The sequence below is a fragment of the Sphaerodactylus townsendi genome, linkage group LG04 (genome assembly GCF_021028975.2).
Source record: "Sphaerodactylus townsendi isolate TG3544 linkage group LG04, MPM_Stown_v2.3, whole genome shotgun sequence".
NCBI classification, from domain to species: Eukaryota; Metazoa; Chordata; class Lepidosauria; order Squamata; family Sphaerodactylidae; genus Sphaerodactylus; species Sphaerodactylus townsendi.
The window spans coordinates 148,104,380-148,131,392 of NC_059428.1; the positions used below are offsets into that span (position 1 = coordinate 148,104,380).

Sequence of the window (27,013 nt, forward strand, 5' to 3'; positions counted from 1 at the left end):
TTCTTGGCCTCGCCTTCCTCGCAGGGTTGTGGTGAGAAGGAGATGGAGGAGAAAATAACTATGTAAGGCACTGTGAGTCCCCGCTGGGAAGGCAGACAGGGTATATATGATATGACACAGCACATGTGTGATATATTATTTCCATTTTCCATGCAGGAAACTTGCTTTCTGCAATCAGCATTTATCAGGTTTCAGGAAAAGAGAGATAGGAAACTGTCCTATTAGGTTTGCCAGCTTGGGTTTGGGAAATTTCTAGCGGTTTGAGGTACAGCTTGGGGAGGGGAAGGATCTCAATTAGGTACACTGTCACTTTCTAACACCACTGTTTTCTCTGGCGGAACTGATCACTGTACTCTGGGGATCCATTTTAATTTCTGGGAGGTCTCCAGGGCTTACCTGGAGATTGGCAACCCTGTGTCTTGTTGTCATGCCTGGGGCCCCTTTTGTCACTTCCTCCCATCCACGACAGGTTCTCCGCTTCATGGGTGACCCCAACCTCAACGGCACACAGGAGAGCCTCTTCGGGAACTACATTGTACAGAAAGGGCTGTCGACGGCCGGCTTGCGGGACGAGATCCTAGCCCAGATCGTCAACCAAGTCTGGCGGAATATCAACATCAACAACGAGGAACGGGGCTGGCTCCTGCTGGCCGTCTGCCTCAGCGCCTTTGTGCCCTCCCTCAACCTGGAGAAACACTTGCTGAAGTGAGAGGCGTGGGGGGCGTGGGGTTAGAGACCCTTGCTTCAGGCCCAACCTTAAGTTTCTGCAGTTCTGGCAGAGTTTGGTGGGTGCAGCCACAAAATGGTTGCCTCAGGAGGCGGAGTAAGGCACAAAATGGCTGCCTCAAGAGGTGGGGTCAGGCACAAAATGGCTGCCTCAAGAGGTGGGGTCAGCCACAAAATGGCTACCTAAGGAGGTGGAGTCAGCCACAAAATGGCTGCCCCACCTGCCTCTCTGTTTTCTCCCCTCAGGTTCGTTTCTGACTATGCCTTCGATGGCTACAAGCCCGTCTGCCAACACAAGCTCATGCAAGCCATGGAAAAGACCAAGCAGGGCATCGAAGCCGCTCGCTCGTATCCCCCGACCTTGTTGGAGTGGATGACCTGCCGTAATAAAGTCAACATGGCGCTGGACGTTTACTGTTTCAATGGTAAAGGGCCTTGTTGCTCGGATCCCAGAGATTAGCCCTTTCCCCATGAGAAACTTGCAACAGGCTGGAAACGAACCGTTTCCTCTGTGGCGTTCTCCAGTGTTTCCCCTCATTTTGGTCCTGGAAATGCTTTATTTCCAGCCTGAAAAATTTTTTTTCCGAAACACTTTTTGTGACCCCGCAGGAGATCACTTTCTGTGCCCCATCAACTCCTGGACCACGGGAGAAGCTCTAGCTGCAAGCGTGCTGCAACACAGGTAGGAGAAATTGGGGAAAGTCTGCTAGAGAAATGCAGGCTGGGTACCCAGCCTTTGCTGTTCCCTGCAAATCTTCTCTTTTCAAGATGGCGCCAAATATCTGGGTTATGGCTCAGAGCCAAGATTGCAAACCACAGGCTTGGAAATTCCTAAAATTTTGGCAGCAAGACCCTTGTAGGGTAGAATTTGAAGAGTATATTTGTGTTGGTATTCTTTGTATTGAAAAATCTGGTTGGGTTGTATTTTTGTTGGAAATATATTTGATTTGAGCCGTAGACTTCACCTTGGTCATATAGGTAAAACTGTGTTTAAAGTCCCAGTTATTATAAAGAAAACAGACATTAGAGCAGTATTTATAAACAGTTTGATTTATTTTGTAATATATTCATTTTGTTCAATAGAATTATATCTAGTACAGTTCTCTTCTTGCTGTTTACTTTATATCCTGTACCAACTCTAACTTAGTGCTTTCCTGGTATACATAAAGGGGAGAAAGCTCAACAGGGATGTCATGCTACTCTAGGACTTTTGTTTCTTCTATACTCTGTGGTATATCATAGAGTTCACTGTCCAAAGCTCCCGTTTCCTCGAGGGGAACAGATTGCTGTAGTCTGGAGATCAGTTGGTAATTCCAGGAGAATGCCAGACTTCACAAGGAGTTGGCAGCCATACTCGGGTTGGTTCTTCTTTGCAGGGGGCTGGTGGACGGCTGGCGAGGCTGGTCCGTCACCATGAAGGATGGAACCCAGTGGGCTGAGCTAGCCGGCCATGACTACGTCTTGGACCTGATCTCCGACCTAGAGCTGATCCGGGGCTTCCCGAAGCAGAAGTCCTATTTCATCATTGCTTCAGAAGATCCAGAGAAGACTGTCAGTGGCAAAGTGTAGGTAGATTGGGATACAGAGCTATGGTGGGGCAAGAACCTGGCATAAAAACTGACATGGCTTTCAGACTGGCATGCAGAGGAACACTTCTGAGGGGGGGGGCAGGTAGCTCAGCCAGCAGACTTCATGTGCAGGACCAGGGAAACAAAATAAGCCTTTGGGGGGGCATAAAATTGAACCCCCATAAGCAAAGTTCACCAACCCTGGATGCTATTGCCAGGAGGGCCTCCTGGAGCCTCCTTGAAAGTCTAGTGCCTCTGTCTTCAAAAATGTGCAGCCTGCTTACACACTCAGAAACCCCCTGCTGGATACAATGGGGCCTAGGCACTGCAGAGCAAAGAATCTTGGGCAGTTTCTTGGGGTGCCTGTCAGGGGTGCATCTTTAGTGACACCAAAATTTCAGTGTTTAATCCAGAGACTGTCCTGATGATACCACCCAAGTTTGGTGAACTTTGGTTCAGGGGGGCCAAAGTTATGGACCCTCAAAGGGGTAGCCCCATCTCCTGTTAGCTCCCATTGGAAACAATGGGGGATGTGGCACCTACTTTGAGGGTCCATAACTTCGGCTCCCCTAAATAAAACTTCACCAAACATGGGAGACATCATTAGGCCAGTCGTCGGATCATACTCAGCAATTTTGGTGCTGCGCCACTGGCAGGCCAAAACGTGAAAAAGCACCAAAAAAGACTAAAAAATTCAAACACACCTACATTTTTTGGATATTCAGGTATACCCGAATATGTTATTTGTCTTATTCGGGCATGTAGATAATTTTCTGCCCGGATAAATCCGAATCCAAATTTTACCATTTTTTAAGGGTATTTACCAAGCCTAGTAATGGGTAGACCTGACTTCCACTAAGTCCAGGTCTACCAATACTGGCAGGTAGACCAGCCCTCCAGAGAGCAGGTTGCCAGCAGTTGAAAATGATGTGTGGACCTGGCTTCCAAGAAGGTTAGGTCTGCCAATATTTCTTAAGGGCAGGCAGACCAGCTTGCCAGAGAGCAGAGGCATCTTTGGTTAAAAGTAATAGGTAGACCTGACTTCCATGAAGGCCAGGTCTACCAATACTGGCAGGTAGACCAGCCCTCCAGAAGGCAGGTTGCCAGCAGTTGAACAATGATGTGTGGACCTGGCTTCCAAGAAGTTTAGGTCTGCCAATATTTCTTGAGACGGGCAGGGCCAGCTTGAGGCAGGCATCTTTGGTTAAAGTAATAGAGTAGAGACGGCTTCCGTAGATCTGCAATACTGACCATGGCGGAGTAGACCAGCCATCCAGGCAGCTGGTTAACTGTGATTGAAAGTAATGATAATTTGGCCTTTGGAGAGTTGGTCCAAAGATGGGAAAGACCTTACCAATTACTGATGATACCACCCAAGTTTGGTGAAGTTTGGTTCAGGGGGGCCAAAGTTATGGACCCCCATGTCCTGCTAGCTCCCATTGGAAACAATGGGGAATGTGGCACCCCCTTTGGGTGCCCATAACTTTGGCCCCCCTTAATCAAACTTCACCAAACTCGAGTAGTATCATTAGGACAGTTTCCATATGATACCCTGAAATTTGGGTGCTGCTAGCTTTACAAATGCGCCCCCTGCAGGCTGAAATGCAAAAACACCAAAAATACCACAAAAATCAGATGGACCCGAATTTTTTGGGTATAACCAAATATTCAGGTATATCCAAATATGTTATTTGTCTCATTTGGGCATACAGATAATTTTATGGACAAATAAATCCGAATCCAAATTTTACCGAATGTCTCTAAGGTATTGACCAAGCCTACGGTTATCTTAAGGAGGGGATGAACTCCCCATCACTAGTGTGGGATGCTGTAGACTAATTTTGCCTTGAATAGGGGGTTGGACTAGATGATCTGGAGGGAACCCTTCCTACTATGCAATCCATATGGAGCTTCCTCACTTTCCTTTGCAAGTATTATAGCGAGTGGTTGTTTTTTTTAATCCCTGTTGCTTGTTTAAAATTGTGTACTGGCACATCTGAGAAATCGGCACCCATAAGCCATCCCTGATTTAAAGACTGGCTCTCTTTCCCCCCTCTTTCCCCCATTCCACCACCCACCCTCTTTCTCTCCTTTTATTCAGACATGGCTTGGACTCAGAAGAAGGTGTCCCTCCACCACCCCCCACCAAAGCCCCAACTGTGGCCCCCACCAACCTGCCTGAGTCAGAGGGATACTGCAGTCATGGTAAAAGCCCCCACTTAGATTTGGGACAGGGAAGTTGAGCACACAACACATCTATTTTAAAACCACTAGCAAAACCACCATTTCTCTACGGTTGCCAGCAAGGAATCAGCAAAGTCCAGGCCAACAGTAACTTTAATAGTTCTTTATTGATCTGGCAATCATGATCTTCTACAGACAATGCGAATTCTGATCAGACTCTCCGCTTGGCCTTTTACAGGCTGGCGTTTTACATGAAAAACCCCAACCCAGTATATGTCTTTCCCATCTCTCACTATTCCCACAGAACAAGTTCACAGGACAGTAGCGGCTGTAAGGCCTAGCAAGAGATGTAGCAAGGAGTTCAGGGCAGGCAGAAGCAGGAATGTAGAGCCAAGGCTGAATCAAACTTTTAGCTAACCGAAACAACCTTACAAGTAGGTTGTGAAATATCTGGAGATTTTAGGGGCAGAGCTCGTAAAGGGTGTAGCTTTGGGGTGGGAGGGGCTTCAGCAAGGTATAATGTTGTAGACTCCTCCCTTTTCCCCCAGGGAAACTAATCTTGATTTTCTGCAGATCAGTTGTAATAGCTAGAGATCTCCAGATGCCTCCTGGAGGTTGGCAACTCTATACTGTTATGATAGGTGGGGTGTGAGGAATTCTTATGGGCTGCAAGAGCTCTATTCGAGTCAGTTGAGACCGATCAGGTTTTCAGGGCACGAGAGCCAGAAGTGGATTCCACCCAGCCCTAATATAACAGCTTCAGGACGCTATAAATAGCTTTTAAGGGAAGAACTTTGCACCGCTCTCTTCGCCAAAATAGGTTCAGCCCGTTATATCCCTCTCAACCCAGGTTTTTCAGAAATCACTAGACTAGCCATCCCCTCCCCCCAGCCCTGGTTTAGGATGATTCCTGCCTGCCAAGCAAACGCAAAACAGACAGGAAATACTTTATTTCTCCTGCCCAAATCTCATACTTCCGTTTCCACGGCTCGTGCCCACCATTTCATGAGCTGCAGGGGATTCTCCGTGAAGGTTCCCCACAGAGATTTCCTCAGCTTGCAACTCATCCGTTTGCTATCGCCATCGAAAGTAGTAGATGAATAATGTTTGTTTAGCCTGGCAGTCCCATACACGTGTTGTTTTTTCTTCTTTGTCTCATTTTGAGGGGGCCGTCTGCGAAAAGCTACAGCAACGTGACTAGCTACCATATGCACAGATTTGTGTTGCCGTAGCTTCTCAGACAGCCCCCTCAAAACAAAATTAAAAAAGGAAAAATGACACAGGTATGGGATCGCCAGGCTAAACAAAATTTATTCATCTGCTTGTTATCGTGAAATAGCAAAATGGATGAGCTGCAAGTAGAGGAAATCTCTGTGGGGAAATCTCCAGGCCGCGCACAAAATGGTGGGCGCGCTGTGAAATTGACAAGAGCTCTGTGCAGCAGGTGAGAGAAAAGATTGGTTTTGAGTGGCCACACTTGTGTTCTCTCACTGTGGGAACACAAAATCCCCAAATAGATCTTTTTATAATGTCCTAAAAACTTTGTCAGAGAGGCTTGCCTATGAAATCACTGCTCGCGGTGGTACCCCAGGGTCGGACACAACTGAAGGGGAAACTTTACCTTTAAAGACTTTGTATTTATGCTGCGCAGAATCCACCAGCGTTCCCTCCCTCAAGCTGAGGAGCTTGTGTCTCTGGGAGCTGAGGGATGCATCATCCACGGGCACACGAAACTGCTTAATTCTGAATTAGATGCTGGGTCTGTGAAGGTCAGCATTGCCTCCTCATACGGGCAGCCACTCTCTGGGGTCTCAGGGGGTCTTTCACATCACCTACTGCTGTATTCGTATCTGGAACGGCTGGCGCCTGAACGCACTCGAACACACACAAAGGTATCTTATACAGAATCAGACTCTCGAAGTCAATATTGTCTGCTCAGCTGGCAGCTGCATTCCAGGGTCTCAAAATGGAGTCTTTCACAGTACCTGCTGCCTCATTCATTTCTTGGGTGGCAACACCTGAACACACCTGAAATGACCTTATGCCGTCTTATCGGACCGTGTTTTTTCTTTACCTTCCCGAACTTGGAAGCAGATTCGGACACCTTCAGCGAGTCCCGGAGCCAGAAGGGATTGGATCGCTACTTGGACAGCCTCTTTGACCCGGTCCTCTCTTACGGGAATGGGGTAAGGAATTATGCTCATTCGCAGAACCCTTCATTAAGAACAGGGGTCCCCAAACTTTTCGAGCCTGTGGGAATTCTGAGACAGTGTGGTTGGTGCAGCCACAAAATGGCTGCTGCCGAAGCGAATAACCACAAAAATGAAAAGCTTGCTGCAGGAAGTGGAGCCAACCATAAGTACTCCCGCGGCTTACCTTCCATCGCACTGTGAAGATCTTGTGTTGTGATTGCAGCTGCTGCCAAATCAATCTTTTAAAAAACCTTATCAGCCAATCAAATCAATGGATCGCACAGCAACTGAAGACGTTTCCAAAACGTTTCAGCCAGAGAATTGTTTTAAAAGGGGATCTTTTTCAAATGTTTTGAGGCTGGCTAGATAATATGCTGTAATGGCCAAATTCACCAATCTTATAAATCGATGTTCAAAACATGAATTCGATGAGAAATGGGGACTTTACTTTTTATACGTAGCTGGACCGTTCACATAAAAACAAAACAACTCGAGGATTTTAAAATTGATAATAATTATTAAGATATGATAATCTGACTAGTAAGAATATTTTGGAGTTGGTGAATAAATGACAGAGATTTTAAGGCTTTATACGGTCCCTTTAGTAACATAAGAATGTCATATTGGGATCAATTATGTAATGTGTATTCAATACAGTTTTGGGTAGATATTCACTATGCTTTACTTTTAGCTATTTCTTAGTATTTATTTCTGTTCTGTTTAATATATTCTGGAAATTAATAAAAAATAAAAATGTTTTGAGGCTGGAAATAAAACGTTTGGGGGTAGAAACAATGCAGAACTCTGTGGAGGAAAAGTTTCATTCCCTGCCTCAAAACGTTTTAAAGGACTCAAGTAGGGAAAGCCCTCTGTTGTGTTTCCGAACCAGGACTTAGAGAGGTCGGCGGCCATTTCCTACAGGATGAAAGGCGGAGGTGGCGTCGGAGGAGGCCCCCACGATGAGGGGCAGAGTCGTGCCGCCGGCAGGCCTCCTGAGGTGACCCAGGGGTTTGGTGAGTTCTCGGTTCCCTCGGGTGATGCCTGAGAATGGACCACTTCCTCTAGTAACACTGTTCCATTTCATTCCCCACTTCACATGAGTGGGGATTCTTACTTGGCAAACTGGATGTATTTCCCCGCTCCTCCACATGAAGCCTACAGGTGACCTTGGGCCAGTGACAGTTCTCTTAGAACTCTCTCAGCCCCACCTACCTCACAAGGTGTCCCAAACATCTAACATTGCCATCAAGACCAATGTGGGTGAGAGCCAGTATGAGGTAATGGTTAAGAGCGCTGGACTCTAATCTGGAGAGCCAAGTTTGATTCCCGGCTCTGCCACATAAGCGGGGAAGTCTTATCTTGTGAATTGGATTTGCTTCCTTGCTCCTACACATGAAGCCTGCTAGTTGACCTTGGGCTAGTCCAGGGGTAGGGAACCTTTAACACTCAAAGAGCCATTTGGACCTGTTTTTCACGGGAAAAGAAAACACTTGGAGCCGCAAATAATTTTTGACATTTAAAATAAAGATAACACCATATATAGAGGGGTTTTTTTACCTTTTACTCCGCTCATTCTGAGAAGTGCATGGATGCACCCACCCTGCTGCCTGCAGGGCGGGCAAGGATGAAGCCGGGGGCTCGGCCTCACTGGCCACTGGGAAAGCGCCCGCCCCGCTCCAACGGGGCAGTTGGTAGACTGTGGGCAGTTGGGACTGTGGGCAGTTGGTGCGCCCGCCCTGCTGCCTGCAGGGCGGGCAAGGATGGGGCCAGCGGCTCAGCTAGTGGAGCCACATTGCAAGGGCAGAAGAGCCACATGTGGCTCTCGAGCCGCAGGTTCCCTACCCCTGGGCTAGTCTCAGTCCTCTCTGAACTCTCTCAGCCCCACCCACAAGGTGCCTGTTATGCGAAGAGGAATGGAAAGGAGTTTTGTAAGCTGCCTTGAGTCTCCTTACAGGAGAGAAAGATGGGGTATAAATCCAAACTTCTCCTCTTCTTCTTCATCCTTTCATTGGGAGACAATCGGTCTCAAAGCTTGGCTTTGCATGCACTTGGCCCGCTGGAGTACTTTCCATCTTCTTTGCCAGTTCTCTCTCTTTTTCCCCTTCTGCAGGGAAGAACGACGGCAAGATCTCGACTAAGAAAACGTACTTCAGCCAAGAAGACTTGCTTTTGGTTAGTGAGGGGGGGAGAGTTGTAAAGAACGGGGTGTGGGGTGACAGTTGAATAGGGACCATTAAAAAAGACACACCAACAGTGCTCCAATATGGCTGCTCCTCCGTGTCCTCGTCACTGATGACCAAGCCACGCTGACACGGCATCGCTTCTATTTACATCCTCCGCAGACCACATCCACCAATGATATAGACACCCTCAGAGCAAATTGTCTCGACTGCTTTCTTTCCTTGGATTTGGATTTACTTTTCTTTTTCAAGCAGCCCCTCCACATACACCCGATACCTTTGACACCTGCATGAAAGGTGTCGCTCCCGTGCAAACGTGCCAACGTTCATGCACTCCTTTTCTTTCTTGGATAGGCCCGCCACATGTCGCAGCAAGTGGCCGCTCTACGGCAGCAGCAGCAGCAGCAGCAAGAATCCGTGGGCTTACCTGGGCCCCCGCAGGGTTCCAGTTTCAGATCTTCTTCCCATCAAAGTCCCACCAGAACCCCAAAAACGAGTGCCTCTGGCCCCAAGCTGTTCACAGGGCTGGCCGTCCAGGTGAGTCTCTTGCGAGTAAAGGAATCGGACAACATTTGAGAGATTTTTTTCTACATGGGTGATGAGAGAGGGTAGAGATATCCCTGCATTTTCCCTCGCCTTGACCAGCCAGGTAGTCGAGCAAGAGGTACTCATATGCCGGCATTTTCTCTCCTCGTTGGCTTGTCAGGTAGTCAAACACAAGATCTGTGGCGGCAGTGGCGTAGGAGCAGCAGTGGCGTAGGAGGTTAAAAGCTCGTGTATCTAATCTGGAGGAACCGGGTTCGATTCCCTGCTCTGCCGCCTGAGCTGTGGAGGCTTATCTGGGGAATTCAAGCAGCTGGGTGACCTTGGGCTAGTCACAGCTTCTCGAAGCTCTCTCACCCCACCCCACCTCACAGGGTGTTTGCTGTGAGGGGGGAAGGGCAAGGAGATTGTAAGCCCCTTTGAGTCTCCTACAGGAGAGAAAGGGGGGATATAAATCCAAACTCCTCCTCCTCCTCCTCCTCCTCCTCCTCCTCCTCCTCCTCCTCCTTCTTCTTCTTCTTCTTCTTCTTCTTCTTCTTCTTCTTCTTCTTCTTCTTCTTCTTCTTCTTCTTCTTCTTCTTCTTCTTCTTCTTCTTCTTCTTCTTCTTCTTCTTCTTCTTGATTAGTCCATGCCAAGCTACTCAGGATGTAGGAAATCCCTGAACAGATATCCCTGCATTTATTCAAGCTATGGAGGGCTCTTGAGTTTGCTTGGGGCCAGCAGGTATTTAAATTTTTTCCTATCCCTGTAATATTGTCTAATCTAACTGGTAACAATTGTCCGGAGGAGGAGGAGGAGTTGAATTTATATCCCTTCTTTCTCTCCTGCAAGGAGACTCAAAGGGGCTTACAAATGCCGTTCCCTTCCCCCTTCACAACAATCACCCTGTGAGGTAGGTGGGGCTGAGAAAGTTCTGAAGAACTGTGACTAGCCCAAGGTCACCCAGCTGGCATGTGTTGGAGTGCACAAGCTAATCTGGTTCACCAGATAAGCCTCCGCAGCTCAGGCAGCAGAGCGGGCAATCAAACCCAGTTCCTCCTGATTAGAGTACACCTGCTCTTAACCACTATGTCCAGGGGAAGTTGCTACCAGTTAGATTAGACAATACTACTGGAGGCTGCTTTTCCGTTGCTGTAACCATCCCAGGTGACCTTCTGCTGCCCGAAACTGGATACCTGCTTGCAGACAGCTCACCTGTATTCATTTCACTCATCTGGGAGACAGGTGAATCCACCGTCTTCTCCTGCCCATTGTTATCTCTTGGGAAAGGCAGGCGTTCGAAGCCATGATCCTGTTGTGCCGTGATGGCCCAGGTTTGGGGAAAGTAGGAGTGAGTGGGCAGATGGGTGGGGGGTCAGGTTTCAGGCTTCCCCTATCTCTGGGGTTCTGTGGGGTGAGAAGACGAGACAGGGGGATTCAGAAACCATCTCACTCATCTGATGCTCCGCAGCTCTAGAATTTTGTTCTGTTTATGGTTCAAGAATCCACTGTCTTTGCTCTGAAATCAGTGATCGGGCTTGAAAAGTTTGGATCCATTTTTCTTTTCACCCCTTGACAGAGGGAAGCTGAAAGAAAGACGGTCGAAGGAAACTCGGCACCTCCGAGACACCCGCGGGACAGGCCCGCCTTTCAGAAAACGGGTAAGGGGGAGGTAGAGAGACTTCAAATAATCACTTGCTTGAGCAGGTTTTTTTTTCTGGTTTCGCACATCCCCGGCTGAGTTTCTCTCCCTTCTCCGCAGAAGGTGCCAGAATGGACTCAATGCACTGCCTCTTCTAACAGGGAGGGATCTTTGCCCAGGGCTACACACAAACAGAAAGGAAGGGCAGATCCTGTTTGCCATTATTGTCTGCGTCTACAGAATTGAAAAGGGGGGAAGGAAAGTCTTTTAAAACGATCACAGAATCTAAATGTACCCTTCCGGCCGGAGTTCACAGCCTCCGAATCACGGAGGGGAAGGCGGCTGTCTATCTTACTGTGTCTCTCCTTTCTCTCCCCAGCACCAGGCACCGATCCGGCTTCCAGGATGCGCGCTGGCGAGCTGGTGAGGCACTCCAAGCTGAACTCGGAGCACATCCCGGAGCCGACGCAGAACATACGCAATATTATCAAGCAGTACCAGCAGCCTCCCCGGGTCACGGAGCCCATCAGGTCGGACAGTGACCCCCTAATTAGAAGACAAGGAGAAAAGAAGAAGAGTTTGGATTTACACCCCGCTTTTCTCTCCTGCAAGGAGTCTCAACGCTGCTTACAAACTGCTTTGTAAACCACTTTGAGACTCCTTAAAGGAGAGAAAAGAGGGGTATGAATCCAAACTCTTCTTCTTTTCTCTTTTTCCTCTCTTTTTCTTCTCTCTCTTTTTCTTCCTCTTTTGGTTCTCCTGTTCTCTTCTTCACATTTGTACTCATAGTTGCACATGCAGTCTTCCAGAGGGGCAAATAGCACCCCCTCCCATCCCCATTTTGGGTTAAGACAGTGGTGGCGAACCTATGGCATGGGTGCCAGAGGTGGCACTCAGAGCCCTCTCTGTGGTCACGCGCACACAGAGTTCATCATGTGGAGGGGAGAATCGCCCCCCCACACACACACATCTAGGCTGCCGTGGGCTGCTGGGCTTGATTATTAGCATTAAACCTAAGACCTAGTTTTGGGAAAGAAGTGAAGGTAACCCTGTTAAGCGCTGTTAAACCCCACTGATTTTCATGCAAAGAACTGGGAGTAAAGCTCGGTTGCTGGCAATGGGGCTTGCTTCTAAGTAAACCCTCCTAGGGTCGTGATTCACCTGTTCGAAGAGTTGCACGGTTGCTTCAAAGCAAAGCCAAGCCACTACCATCGAGCTTACTCCTGAGTAATGCATGCCTCAGAGCCAACCGCTTTTTCTAAACTAAAACCTCAATATTCAGGTTAAATTGCCATGTTGGCACTTTGTGATAAATGTGGGTTTGGGGTTGCAATTGGGCACTCACCATCACTGGGTTAGGAAAACAACATCCATTGGGAGATTAGGGGTGCTGCCAACTCTGAGTTGGGGAACCCCTGGAGACTTTGGAGGTGGAGCCTGAGGGGGGTGGGGCTTGGGGAGGGGCTTCAATGGGGTATAATGCCAGAGTGCAAAGCAGGCATTCATGCAGGGGAATTGATCTCTGTAATCTGGAACTACCTGGAGATCGGCAACCTATTTGTGGGCCTGGAAGCCAAATGGCCAAGTCTCCCTCCTGTTCTGTGGCCCCACGTGACACCTGGCTGAGGTGGCTCATTTTCGACAGGGCGGTCAGCTGATCGGGAACTGGCTTTTGGGAGTGGGTGATAGCGACACCCTAGATTTTTCTGCTTTGCAGGAGGGAAGGTGGGAAGGTCTTTGTGAAGAAAATGGACCCCCATGAAGAAGCTCTGAAGATCTTGAAGAAACAGATGTCAGGAACGTCAGAGGCTCCACAGCCAGTTCCGGTATGGATCTGAATGCACAGACCAGACTTGGAGGGGGGGGGGGTTGAAATCAAAGGGTTATCAAATCCCAGTGGGCACTGCCAGACCTCACAGTTCACGCCCACAAAGGAACTGGCAAAACACCCTTACACATCTTTTCAGTCTGTGCCATGTAGGCTAGACTAGAAAGGCAGACTTGAAGTTCAAATCCATGCTCAGACAAGAGGTTCATTGGGTGACACCGGGCCCGATGCAGCAACAAAGAGTTTTACTTTTTCTCTCTCTCAGTTGAGCCTACTTCACAGGGTTGTTGTGAGAATGAAATAGGAGATTACCAGGTGTGCCTGCTTGAGCTCTCTGGTGATGGGTCAGGAGCAGTAGCTCAATAAAGAGCTAGTTATCAGTTGGGCTGGTAGCTGAGGCTGTATTTTTCATGTCAACGATCTCACATTCCCCCTTATATCTCCGCAATGAAATGGGCTAGAGACTTAAGTTTTGCTTCCAAATGAAAAGGTGGGAATTCAGAGGACCTGGTGGAAAAATTGTACTAATGCTATAGCACATAATGCAATGTCATTGCTAATTTTTTTAAAGCCCTAGGTGGAAGGAGAGAATGGTGAGGGGAAATGCAAGGAAAAAATGTGTGTGTTCACCCGATTGAATGCCTCTGCCCCTGCACTAAGTTTAATTTTGTATGCAGGCCACTCGGGAACTGCCGGCCAAGGAGACGATTGTCCCGGTGAAGCCCATAATCAGTGCCAACATTAAGATGCCTGTGCCACCAGCCATTCGCCCGCCGCCTGCCACCCCCAGATCATTTCCAAGGGCATTCCCAGGTAAACAACGATATCATCGTCTACGAGCTGGGATTCCCCAAGCTGGCCAATCCACACGTTATTGGCTTTGCCGAACCAGAAAACCCCCTGAAAAATACCTTTTTGGAATTTTCAGGGTTTTTTTTCAGCTGAAAAAAGGCCCCTTTAAATAGAAGCCAAATCTGGACAAGCTGGGGGGAAAAACAGCTTTTTTCGGCTTTTCAGGATTCCCCATTGAAGCCCGTGTGGAATCTTTGTGGAAACCCTCTGTTTTTTTTTTAAGATAGAGACACCAGATTTGAAGCATAACTGCTGGTGAGTCTCCTTACAAGAACCCCCAAGTATGGTATAGATCCGTGGTGGCGAACCTTTGGCACTCCAGATGTTATGGACTACAATTCCCATCAGCCCCTGCCAGCAAGGCCAATTGGCCATGCTGGCAGTGGCTGATGGGAATTGTAGTCCATAACATCTGGAGTACCAAAGGTTCGCCACCACTGGTATAGATTATGTCGGGGGTGGGTGGGTCTAATTTTACTGGCCTCCAAATGTGGTAAAAAGGGGGGGGGAACCCTGACCCAATCTTTCCCATACTCGGGGGTTCTTGTGAGGAGACTTATCAGCAGCTACACTTCAAATTTGGTGTCTCTACCGTAAAAACAGCCCCCTCCCCCAGCCCCACAAAGATTTTCCATAGCTGATATGCATGCATTCCCTTTCCCCCACATTGGCTATGGTGGGAAATCTTTTCTCTGCGTGATTCTCCAATCTGACATGGGTTCATTATCAGCTTCTTCTGTATCTGTGGCTCCGCCTCCTGTGGCAGCCATTTTGGGATTGCACCCACTGCCCTGTATCAGAATTTCACAGGTCAAAAAGGTTGGAGATTCTTGCCCTGTTTGCTCTGTTGTATGAACTTAGTGCATAAGCTACATGTAAACATCCTCAAGGCAAATAGGAGCTCCCCAGAGTGACTGTTCTGGGTCGGGGAAATGGGGCCAGGTAGGGGAGTCTCCACCCCTTTTTTTTCTAGCAAGGAAGATGTAAACCCCTGGAGGCAACCTTCTGTATTCCCCTGCAAACACAGTTGCTGACTAGTAATTCCTTCCCAGCGCCCGTCTCACGACAATTAGGATCCGAGGATGAGCAAATCCAAACACAGCTTCACTACCGATGCAGTGACGAATTCTATGCGTACCGCAACGTTACCTGGAAAATCTACCTCCGGAAAGAGGTATTTGTCCCCAAGGAAGCCTTCTGGTGACTTTGCGAGGAATAAAAATTGCGAGGTTTATAACTTTACAGGAATTTTCTCTCGTGTGTAACCCTGATCAAATCAAATAACTGGATAGGAGCGGGTCTTCTGAAGAGAGGACATCATGTCATTATCTTGTGGAACTCCCTGCCACAAGATGTAGTGGCTGACCGCTGCCGTGGATGGTTCTGATGGGGGATTTGTTCTATCGGTGGAGGAAGTTAGAACTATCAAATGTTATTAGCCATTGCTTCTTCATATGGATGAAAAAGCAGAGATCTGGGGTGGTGTAGTGGTGACAGTGTCAAAAGGGGATCTGGGAGCCCTAGGTTCGAACCCTCCAGTCTGCCATGGAAGCACATTGGGTGACCTTGGACCTCTCTCTCTCTGTCTCTGCCTGGCCTACCTCACAAGGTTGGTGTTGTGAGGATTCAATGGATCAGGGGAGAATGGTGTTGTAATCTGCACTGTAGGTCTCCACTGGGGAGAAACGTGAGAGTATAAAATAAATAAGTTGCCATGTTGCTCTGGCAATGAGCCTCTGAGATTCCTTTTGGCTATTCTGTTGGATACCAGATTTCATTTAATCCAGCAAGACTCTATATTAAAAAAGAAGAAGCAAAGATTGCTGCTGACATCCGTTATTTCCTTCACTGATGCCCCTCTTTTCTCCCCAGTGGGGAATCGAACCAGCATGCATCTGTCCTCCTATCTCTCCTCCCAGCAACTCTATGAGGTTGACAAGGCAACCCAGCAAGCTCTCCATGGCAGAGCATGGATTTGAACTGGGGTCTCGTGGATCCTCGTTGGACCCTTTAACCAACTACACCTTGCTTTCTGTCTGATTCACACGCGGTACTGTCTGAGGAAGACTGTCTTTCCTCTGGTGGATAATCTTCTATATTCTGGTCTGTTTCCTTGCAGGTTTTCTACCCCAAGGACACGATCAACAACCCTCTCCTGCTAGACCTCATTTTCCGGCAGGTGAATCCCCCCAAAACCCTAACCTTAACCCTAACCCCATTTATTTCCATATCATTATCATAAATTGCCTCGAGGAACTGTATTTGGTCAACGGGAGGCAGGGCTAGATATAAATACCTCCACATCATCCTCATGAAGGGCTATCAAGAGTATGGGGTTGAAAATATCCATATTTACCTAAAAGGAAGACCACCTTGAATGTCAAACGATCTCTCCCTTTTAAAAAGGGTTAAATAATGTTTTTTAAAAATTATATTCTACTAACCTGTATGCAAATGTATTATTTATTTACCTCATTTCTACTCTGTTGTCGCTGCGCTGGGGACCTAAAATGGCTTATATCTTCTCTTGTCCATTTTATCCTCACAACCACCCTGTGAGGTAGGTGAGGGTGAACGTGTATGACTAAGGTCACCCAGCCAGCTTCCATTACAAAGTGGGGATTAAAACCTGGGTCTCCCAGGTCCTTGTAGTCCAACACTCTAATGTAAAACTTCGCTAACCCCTTATTTTTCTTAGTAGCATTTTTCTTAATTCACACACTGTGCACCATGTTGGGCAGGCCCCATCTAACGTATTGTGCACGATTCCGGGGGACTCGTTTCAGAATGGATGTGGACAGATCAGAGCAGGTGCAGAGGAGAGTGACGAGGATGATCAGGGGCCTAGAGACCCCCAAGGAAAGGGGAGCATTCAGGCTGGAGAAGAGGAAGTTGAGGGTGGACATGATTACTCTCTTTAGGTATTTGAAGGGCTACCGGTAAGAGGAGCACAGAGAGCTGTTCCTGTTGGCAGCAGAGGATAGGATTTGCAATAATGGGTATAAGTTACGGAGAGAAGAGTTCTGACTGAAGATTAGGGGGGCGGGGAATTTACAATAAGAGTTGCACAACAGTGGAATCAGCTGCATAGGGAGATGCTGAGCTCTTCCTCTCTGGCAGTCTTGAAGCAGTGGCTAGACAAACCCTTGTCTGGGATACCCTAGGGTTGATCCTGCATTGAGTAGCAACCAGATGGCTTGTATGGCCCCTTCCAACTCTATGATTCTGTGATTGGGGTGGTGGGGGAGCCCCTACAGCAGGGGTGGGAAATTATTTTTTCCATGGGGCCACATAAGAAACAGAAAATATTGTGGAGGGCTGGGCCAAAAGGCAGGGGGGCGAGGCGCTTTTGAAAGCCCTGCAGAAGCCGGCAGCCAAGGCAACCGGCTTCTGTGGGGCTTTCAAAGGCGCCTCGCTCCCCAGCACGGCAGGGGGGGCAGTCAGGGTCATCCGGCGGGCCAGATATGGCCCCGGGTCGAATAATGCCCAGGTCTGCCCTACAGCCTTCTTTGCAGGCATAGACAGGGGTAGCATAGGAGAGCCATAAGAGCCATGTGTGGTGGAACGGTTAAGCATGTTGGCCTAGTTTCTAGGAGACCCAGGTTCGAATCCCCACCTGCGGCATGGAAGCTGGCTGGGTGTCCTTAGGCCAGTCACAACCTCTCAGCCACACCTGCTTCACGGGGTTGTTGGGAGGATAAGGAGGAGGAGAGGATCACTTTGGGCAGGGTATAAAACATACAGGCACTGATAAATCTTCCCCAAGGAGCTTCCCTCTGACGTGACGGATTTCTCCTGCAGATCTTTAACGATACTATGTCGGAGGCCTGTATCCGCATTACCCAAGCGGAGAGGCTTCACATGAAGACTCTTTTTGGTAAGATTTGCTCTTCCAGATTGGGGGGTGGGTTTGGCGCCTCCCCACTTCAGTGGGCATAAAGGTTGGCCACGGTAGCGTGTCCAGCAGGCCAAAGGCAGGAAGTTTGTCCCATCCGGTTGGCATTCCACCCCTAACTAGTAGGCTTAAAGAAACAGCGTTGCCAACTTTGGTTTGGGAAATTCCTGGATATTTGGGGGTGGAGCCATAAATCCCAACCACCACATCAGCCATTTTCTCTTGAGGAACTGAGATCCACGGAGATCCAGAGATCTGGATCATTCAGAGGTCAATGATCCAGAGGTCATTCCAGAGATCTCCTGGCCAGATCTGGAGGTTGGTAACACTAACGGGGGGGGGGGGTTGCCCTCTGTTTCTCTCCACAGCGGAAAACAAGCTTGATTCCTTCAGCCCGGTGGCTGACGAAAGCGTGAAGAAGGAGATAGTCAACGCTGCACGGGATGGGTGGGAGATCTATTTTTCCCGCCTTTTCCCAGCTACGGTAAGAGAACCCATAGACCTAAAGGTAGGAATTGGGTCATATCGAGCAGAGGTTTCCCCACCGTTTGCATGCCAAACTGCAGTTTTTCTCAGAGCATCCTCTAGTACAGGGGTAGGGAACCTGCGGCTCTCCAGATGTTCAGGAACTACAATTCCCATCAGCCCCTTTCAGCATGGCCAATTGGCCATGCTGAAAGGGGCTGATGGGAATTGTAGTTCCTGAACATCTGGAGAGCCGCAGGTTCCCTACCCCTGCTCTAGTACCTTTCCATGGCTTCCTCGTCATCTCTCTGGCCCCTTCCGCACATGCAGAATAATGCACTTTCAATCCACTTTCAACGCATTCTGCAGCTGGATTTTATGAAAGATCAAAATCCACTTGCGAACTTGTGTGAAAGAGCAAAATCCACTTGCGAACAATTGTGAGAGTGCGTTGTTCTGCATGTGCGGAAGGGGTTTCTGTGCTTTCTCAGATCAAATCAAAGGTGGTTTGGGAAAGAATGGGGCGGTTGACGAGGAAACCACGGAAAAAGAAAATGAGAATTTCAGGACAGGGCAGAGATCTGCAGTTCTGTGCAGTCCGGCACCCAAACTGCAGGAAAACCTCTACCTGAAAAGACTCAAGGAAAGTTTTAGGAGTTGATTATCTAAGTCAGGATCCCCCAACCTGGTGCCTGCTTCCCTTGGACCTGTATGCAAATGTATACTTGTATACTTGTATGTATACTTTCACAAAGTAGGTGGGGCCATTGTAAGACAGGGCTTCCCTCATTCAAATAGAAGGGTTTCCCACTGGAAGAGAAGGATTTGTAAGCTCCTGGCCTTTCTTTAGTCAGTGTGTGATTCCATTCTACCTTCAGAGTTTTCTTCTTCCCAGGAAGTGTGAGGAGGGAGGCATTCTATTTAACTCCACCTCTGGAGGCAGCCATTTTGGGTTTGGCTCCACCCCCTGTGGCAGCCATTTTGAAGTGGCACTCACCACGCCCTGTCAAAATCCCAGAGTTGTCCACAGCCTCAAAAAAGGACCCCTGAGCTACAGAGTTACACGGACAGTTGCCCAAAAGTATCTTCCTCCATTTTTATTGTCCCTTCTCAATCCTTTAGGGCAGCGTCGGCACCGGAGTGCAGATCTTGGCCGTGTCCCACACAGGAATTAAACTTCTGAGACTTGTCAAGGGCACACACTTGGTCGGGGAACAGCTGCGGGTGCTGCGGGGCTACGGGTAAGACCGTGTAGACCACTCAGAAGGAGGTGGCAGCATGAGGACCACATTGTGGTTTGGGGGAAAGAAGGGGATATCAACTAGCAACGTACTTGCAGTCTGGGTCTGCCTTGTCACTCTTATCCTTTGAGTTGTTCGCAGTTGGGTACTCTCTTGCGGAGAGCTCTTCCAACAGAGTTTCAAAGGGAAGCCATGCTGAAAGGTAAAGGAGTCACAACAGCAACCCACAAGAGTAGCAGATAGCTAGAATTTGTGTTTGCACAGAGACTGTCCTTCGCTTCTAGAATCACAGAGTTGGAAGGGGCCATACACGCAGGGGCATATCGACAGAAAATGGTGCCCAGAGCAAGCACTGAAATTACACCCCCTCCCCAAATCGGTAAGGTCTCCCCCAACTTTGGACCAGCCCTCCAAAGGCCAAGCTTACCATTGCTTTTAATCGCAGTAAACCAGCTCCCTGGAGGGCTGGTCTACCTGCTATTAAACAGTTTTGGTAGACCTGGCCTTCATGGAAGTCAGGCCTACCCATTACTTTTAACCACAAATCCCTCTGGCCAGCTGGTGTACCTGCCCTTAAGAAATATTGGCAGACCTAGCCTTCTTGGAAGCCAGGTCCACACATCACTTTTCAGCTGCAGGCAACCTGCTCTCTGGAGGGCTGGTCTACCTGCCAGTATTGGTAACCTGGCCTTAGTGGAAGTCAGGTCTACCCATTACTTTTAAACACAGATGCCTCTGCTCTCTGGCCAGCTGGTGTACCTGCCCTTGAGCAATATTGGCAGACCTAGCCTTCTTGGGAGCCAAGTCCACTCATCACTTTTCAGCTGCAGGCAACCTGCTCTCTGGAGGGCTGGTCTACCGGTCATATGTTTTTTTAATTGGCCATCAGCTATTTGATTGGCTTGCAGATTTTTAAAAATGTTGCTTAGCTAGTAGTTGCCACTACTGGACAGGGATCTTCAGTGTGTTACTAAAATTAAGCTGTGGAAGCTTTTGTGTGGCTGGCTGCACCATTGAGTGTCAGCCATTTTGTGACAACGGCAGCCATTTTGTGACGATATTCAGAATTTCAGTGGTGCCCACAAGGTCAGAAAACTTGTTTACCCTGCTCTGGGTCCAAACACAGTTCAGTGTGGAATAGAATGTGGCTCTTTACAAACGAAAATAAAATGTCCCTTGATACAGACGAAATTGATACAGATGGAACTGTCTTCGCCTTTAAAATGATGGAAGCCTGGGTAAAAATTCTCAATTTGGCCTGTTGCCTAAATTTGGCCTGTTGCCTAAGTATGCCTGTTCTCTCAACCTGACCGCCCACCCTTCCTTCTCTTTGTCCCAGCTACAGCGATATCCTCTTCGTGACCATCCCCTCCAAGAACATGTTGGAATTCAACCTGACCCACGAGAAGCTCCTCCTCTTTTCCCCCAAAGCCCCCCAGGTGAAGGCCATGGTGGACTTCTTCATCACCGAGCTCAAGAAGGTGAGCGCTGCTGTGATCAGAGGAGGCAGAACGAGGGGCGGGAGAAAAAGGTCCAGGTGGGTCCCAGGTGGGGCATCTTGTTCGCCCACAGGTCCCTCAGTGCCTGCCGGCCACAGTGACTCAAGGGGAGCTCCACATCTGGGGCAGCCCACCTCTGAATCCAAGGGCTAGGAGCTGACGTTAGACCTTGGCCTCTATGCCTCGTTTGTTGGCTACCAGTTGGCCATTCTTGGAAAATAGGATGCTAGACTAGAAGGACCCTTGATTGGATACGAGCAGGGCGGTTTGCATGTTCTCTTGTGCTTGGTGGCCCTTTGTGGTGAACTGGTTGGCCTCTGAGATAGGATGGGATAAACAAGAGAATGGTTTTTAGATGGTGTGTATATGTATGTATATATATTTCCTTGCATGCAGAATAATGCACCTTCACAATTGTTTGCAAGTGGATTTTGTTATTTCGCACAGAAAAATCCATCTGCAAAGTGGATTGAAAGTGGATTGAAAGTGCATTATTCTGTATGTGCGGAAGTGCCCTTAGACCACACGTGTGTTTGGTTGGTTGGTTGGCTGGCTGGCTGGCTGGCTGGCTGGCTGGCTGGCTGGCTGGCTGGCAAGGGTGAACAAGTTGCATCTGCACCAGCCTGTCCAGAACCGGGGCTGGCTTCTGGAAGGAGGCCCTGCCCACCTTCGGAAGCATCCTTCCGCTCGCCTGAGTTTTCCTCTACTCCAGGATTCGCAGTACGTGGTGGCTATCAAGAACTATGTCACCAATGACAAGAGTCTTTTGAGTTTCCATAAAGGAGACATCATCTGCCTACGTCCCATGGAAGGCGTGGGGAAAGGTGAGTCCTTGGGTAGAAAGTGCCATTCTGTGGGTGGGATGTGGGGGACAAGGGAAAGTTTAGGGAACGTTCTCAAAGACCGGTATGGCTGAGTACCGGTGGAGAGCCAGGGGACACACCTCCCACCAGATGCTGGGTCAATGTCTCGTTTATTTGTTTTAATTTTATTATATTTATACCCCGGCCTTCCTGGCCGGAGGTGGGTTCAGCACGGCTTTCGTATGCAGGTAAAACATTAAAATCCCAAGGGCCATCAAGTCCCACCCCCTGCAATGCAGGAACACACAATCAAAGCACTCCTGACAGATGGCCATCCATCCTCTGTTTAAAAACCTCCAAAGGAGGAGATGCCACCACCCTCTGAGGTAGTGCATTCCACTGTTGAACAGCCCTGACTGTCAGGAAGTTTTTTCTGGTGTTTAGGTCTCTTCCTGGTGTTTAGGTCTCTTCCTGGTGTTTAGGAATCTTTTCTCCCTCACCTTGAACCCATGACTCCTGGTCCTAGTCTCTGGAGAAGCAGAAAACAAGCTTGCTCCCTTACCAACATGACATTCCTTCAAATATGGGATGGCTATCATGGGATGGCTATGATGTCACCTCTTAACCTTTTCTTCACCAAACTAAACATCCCCAGCTCCCTAAGTCTCTCCTCATAGGGCATGGATTCCAGACCTTTGACCATTTTGGTTGCCCTCCTCTGGACCTGTTCCAGCTTGTCAATATCCATCCTGAGTTGCGGTGCCCAGAACTGTACACAATATTTCAAGTGAGGTCTAACCAATGCAGAATAGAGAGGTACAATTACATCCCTCGATCTAGATGCTGCACTCCTATTGATACATCCCAGAATTGCATTGGCTTTCTTGGCCGCTGCATCACACTGCTGACTCGTGTTCAGTTTGTGGTCTGCTAAGACTCCCAGATCCCTTGCACATGTACCAGGAAAAGCTCACACAGTGGTCCCCTGCAACCATAACGTTTAGACTAAAATCAGAGGTTCTCAGCATGGTGGGCTTCTATTCTGACCTTCAGATGGAAGCAACCAGGGTTACAGGCCTTCCAAAGCCTAGATTTGCCCACCTGGTAGCCCAGCCCGTGAGCGGCAGAGGGTGCCAGGCAAGACAGTTTCAGGCACATTCACTCTCCCCGTCCCCACAGACCGCTATTATGGCTGCGTGGTGCGCAAGAAAGTGATGCTGCTCGAGGACGTAAAGAAGGGAACCCTGGATTTTGGTGGGTGGCTCTTGTGTGCTGTGGCCTGCAGTGGTGTGATCTCCCGCGTGCGATGCTCTCGTCCACAACCATGTTTCCCCTGTCTCCCTATGTGTGATTCTTCTCTCTCCTGATCTAAGTCACTACCAAGAGTTCACCTGGTAAGCAGAAGGGAAAGAGGGAACGGACAGATCTAAGCCATTTAGTGTCCGTTCCTAATACGGGGAACGAGATCAAGCCCGTGCCCTTGTTTGAGATTATCATGCAGGCTTAATCTGGTATCTTTCATCATCAACATCGTAGACCACTTTTGGCCTTTGTGCTACAAGAAAAACCCTCCTTCCATTCTTCACGCAATTCCCTTCTTTGGGCAGACCTTTGGGGGCAAGCAAAAATTGTCCTATGTGCTCCCGTTAGCGAGTTTGAGCGTGGACAAAATAACCGCCTATGTTCCGCTCGATGACACGGGGCACAGTTATTAAGAAATCGTGTTTTGTCTGCCTCTCTTGAGGGTGCGGTAGTAGAAGTTTTGAGTGAACGAGCCCAGAGACAGGGTCTCTGGTCTGACACTTAGCCCTCCTGCCTGTTGTTAATACGATACACCGCACAATCCGGGCGACATCTTAGCTGAATTCTCAGGCAGTTAAAAGAATGCCTTCCTTACATAGGTTGGAAGTTTGGAGCCATCTACGGGAAGTCCGGCTTCTTCCCCGCTGACTGTGTCCAGCCAGCAGCGGTGCCAGACTTCATCCACCTGCCGATGGACAAGAAAGAAGAGCCACAGGATAAACAAGGGAAAGTGGCTGTCCCCACCTCGGTTGCCGTGGCCGTTGCATCAGCAGCCGTGGCTCAGGAGCTGGATAAGAAGACGGAGGCGAGTACAATTGGCTGGTACTTGAAGTTGTCCAAAGCAGGGGGTGGGTTCTTTTGGGGAGGGAATTCTTTGAGGCAAGGGAGGAGGGGGCCAGGTTGGGTCGAGGGTCCTGCTTTTGGACAGGAAATGCCGGCTGTTGACATGCTCGGACAGCTTTCTTCTCCTAAAGATTTGAGCACATCAGAAGAAGAAGAGAAGAGTTGGATTTATACCCCCCTTTCTCTCCTGTAAGAGATTCTCCTTTCTCCCCTCCCACAATAAACACCCTGTGAGATGGGTGAGGCTGAGAAGTGCTCTCGCTTTCCCCGGGGAAAGAAGAAGAGTGTTGGGACAAGAAAGCTTGCCCCGGCGTGCCTTGTCTCTTGGTGCACTGCAAACAGGAAGCACATTGGGGCAAGAATTCTTGCCCCGACACACTTCCTGTCCTACAGGATGCCAGAGCACCAGTGGGAAATTGACCACTGAGGTGTATTTCCCCAGCTGCAAATCCTCTTCAGTTTGTTTATTATCCAGTTTATATCCCACCCTATCCTTGCAGGGCTCAGGAAGTGGCGTATCTGCCAGAGGAACATAGGGGGTCAATTGACCCTGGGCGCCCCCCTTAGATCACAGGGGGGTGGCCGGGAGCCTGCTGTGGGTCAGCCGGGCGCCCCTTGGCCTGGCCCCACTAGGCCCGGCCCCACCAGGCTGCCCGGGACTGCCACTGCCAGCTAAGGTAAGTGGGGTGAGTTGGTCTGGGGGGGGGCTGCCCTGGGCACCATTTTTCCTTGGTACGCCTCTGGGCTCAGGTATTGAGTTAATGTTCCCCTGGAACCAACATGGCCTTTGTATGTTTACCTTGAGGTGACGTCCAAGCAATCTGTCCTGGCATTATCCAGCAGGCTTTTCGCACTTGCCCAGAGAGACCACATGCCTTTCTCATCCTGTAGGTCTCCCCAGGCAGCGAATACGCTGAGGAGTTTGAGGGAGCCAAGGGTGTAAGCCCACACGGCGGCCCCTACACCATGCTGGAGTTTGCCAAGAAGTATTTCCGAGAAGGCCAGCGGGCAAAGATGTGAGTGCGTGCGGACGGACATGGGGCCTGGAATCCCTTAGGGCTTGGTTGCAGTCGAGAAATCGGAGGCCGTCGTCTCGAGTTTGTTGTGTCAGAGTTCCTATCCTGAGGCCACAGTCCCCTCTGTAAGAGAACAAGGAAATTCCGGGCTGCTACCGCCACGCCCCACCCTCTTCTGCATACCAGTTAGTTAGGACACCCCTGCCATTGTTTACATGCGCGATCGCATCCCCTGGGATGGAAGAAAGGTAAGTGGAAGACAGCCTCCGTCCCTTACCGCAGGCGACTTGTTGCAAACTCCCTGATTCGTGGTATCGATTAGCTTTTGAAAATATAAATGCATCGGAGGTTGGGATACGATACGTCAGGGGCTGATTACAGTTGGGGGAATTTATCTCCTGCCTGCTTCACCGTGACACCAGGGGCACACCTGAATTGCTCTTTTTTTCCACAGGGAAAGCCGAGAGCAAGAGCAAGAGGCAGCCGGCAACTTCCTTGAACGTCTGTACGAGGAAGTTTGCCACACCAGGGTTCAGTTGCCAGCAGCACGCCGCAATTGGCCTCTGCGTAATTGGCCAGGGATTATCTCTGGTCATGAAAATAGGCCTATATTCTCAACTGGGGGAAGTACGAGGAAGAGAAATCTACGTCTATAAACTTAACAGACCAAAGTCATTATCTCAGAGGCTTCTGGTTAACCTTGAAACCCGTTTTAGGACAACACACGTCCTCTCCCCAAGCTGCAGGCTCTGGTCTTGTGCCTGGGCAATTGCGTCTCCTCTTATCTTGCAGGAAATGTATTTGCAATCTTCGATTTTGTTGCCCTAGGAATCTGCAGTGGTCTATTACCCACTGCAGGCTGTTCCTCACCCTTTCCCCGCTCTGGCGCGAAGAGTCGTGCCACACGTGGTCTCGGTTTCCCCGTGGAAAGTGAGAAGCACACACGGGCCAAGAGGAAGTGCATTAGGACAAGAAATCTTGCCCTAATGTGCCTCCTTTCCTGGTACGCTGCAAAGAGAAAGCGCGTCTACACGAGATTCCTTGCCTTGATGCGCCTCCTCTCTGAAGTGCATCAGGACATGTTTTCTTGCCCTGGTGTGCTTCCAGTTCCACCCCGTGGAAGAGAACCAGCAAATAATCGGGCAGTGTGTGTGAAGGGGGGAGATATCGTTTCCTCCTCCCATTCATAAATCCCATTGTGTGACATTACAATTTTGGCACTTCGGCTGCATGTAATGCAGCAGCACATCACCCACAATCTGCTTGGTAAATGTGGCCTCCATTTTGTGAATTGAGCATCATGCATATCTTTCAGCTTCAGGAGATGTGCCTGCGTGCCATCAGAAAATCTGGATTTCCAATTGAATGTACTGAAGCCTGCATTCACCCCATTCACACAAAATGGTACCTGCTGTCACCCTTTATGGGGCAGCTGGGTTGCCAAAATTGTAAGAACTGAACTATATGGTTGTCCTGACTGAATTCCCTTTCCTGTGCTCTAGCTTTAAAGATTTTTCTGTGTTTGAATTCTGTATCTTTGCCCCCAGAGCCAAAATAGTTTTTTAATGATGTGCAAAAGGATACCAGGAAAAACTGACCCAATTTGGACAATCCTTGTTGAGGATAAATCCTTTTGGATGGGGGTGGTTTTTGCACGAGCCAGAACGGGAGCAAAACAGGAACCCGAAAGCAAGTAGGCAGGGCTTTGCACAGACGTATCTTCCTGGGAACAAAGGCGGAGTATGTGCATCACGTTTGTTACAGGGACCCCAACAAGCTAAAATCCAAGAAAGGCGTTGAATCAAAGGGCGTGGAAGATATTCTGAAGTTCACCAAGGTAATGTCAGTTGATTTCTTTAACCACAGCAATTTACTAATGCATGTATTTGAGGAGGGGGCGGTTGACAAGATTCCATTCTCGCCAATCGTCCACTTATTTCCATCTTGGTTCCTCTTCAGTCCCCCATCCAGGAGTCGCTCATTGAGTTCACGGACAGCGGCCTGAATAAAATTGCAGCCGAGACCTTCCAAGGTAATGTGCCTGTCTCCGCCTTTCCCCAGGATTTTCCCATCGAGGGCTGTCCGATGCAAAATTTGACCTCTGCAACCTGGAAGTTAGATGTCACAACAGGGCTGAACTCAAATCTTCTTGTCTGCTCATGGGTGATCTCTAAAAAATCTGGCATGTGATTTGGTTGGGCGTGGGCAGGGGAGAACCAGACACAGTAGGCACGGGCCCCTTCCGCACAAGTCC

The 27,013-nt window shown here is 49.1% G+C and overlaps 1 protein-coding gene across 1 annotated transcript in view; it reads left to right on the plus strand.

Moving 5' to 3' along the window:
- Window positions 1-27,013, plus strand: part of MYO15A (myosin XVA) — a 97,571-nt gene that overhangs the window by 56,908 nt on the left and 13,650 nt on the right. The window contains 25 exon segments of the mRNA XM_048494154.1: window positions 470-705; window positions 973-1,151; window positions 1,336-1,408; window positions 2,103-2,291; window positions 4,396-4,499; window positions 6,573-6,664; window positions 7,560-7,683; window positions 8,781-8,842; window positions 9,205-9,387; window positions 10,953-11,034; window positions 11,395-11,545; window positions 12,733-12,841; window positions 13,521-13,656; window positions 14,748-14,869; window positions 15,815-15,874; window positions 17,497-17,572; window positions 17,959-18,074; window positions 19,178-19,296; window positions 20,636-20,777; window positions 21,508-21,631; window positions 22,778-22,852; window positions 23,500-23,722; window positions 24,649-24,759; window positions 26,524-26,596; window positions 26,719-26,791. Coding sequence (XP_048350111.1) covers window positions 470-705; window positions 973-1,151; window positions 1,336-1,408; window positions 2,103-2,291; window positions 4,396-4,499; window positions 6,573-6,664; window positions 7,560-7,683; window positions 8,781-8,842; window positions 9,205-9,387; window positions 10,953-11,034; window positions 11,395-11,545; window positions 12,733-12,841; window positions 13,521-13,656; window positions 14,748-14,869; window positions 15,815-15,874; window positions 17,497-17,572; window positions 17,959-18,074; window positions 19,178-19,296; window positions 20,636-20,777; window positions 21,508-21,631; window positions 22,778-22,852; window positions 23,500-23,722; window positions 24,649-24,759; window positions 26,524-26,596; window positions 26,719-26,791 — 3,034 coding nt within the window.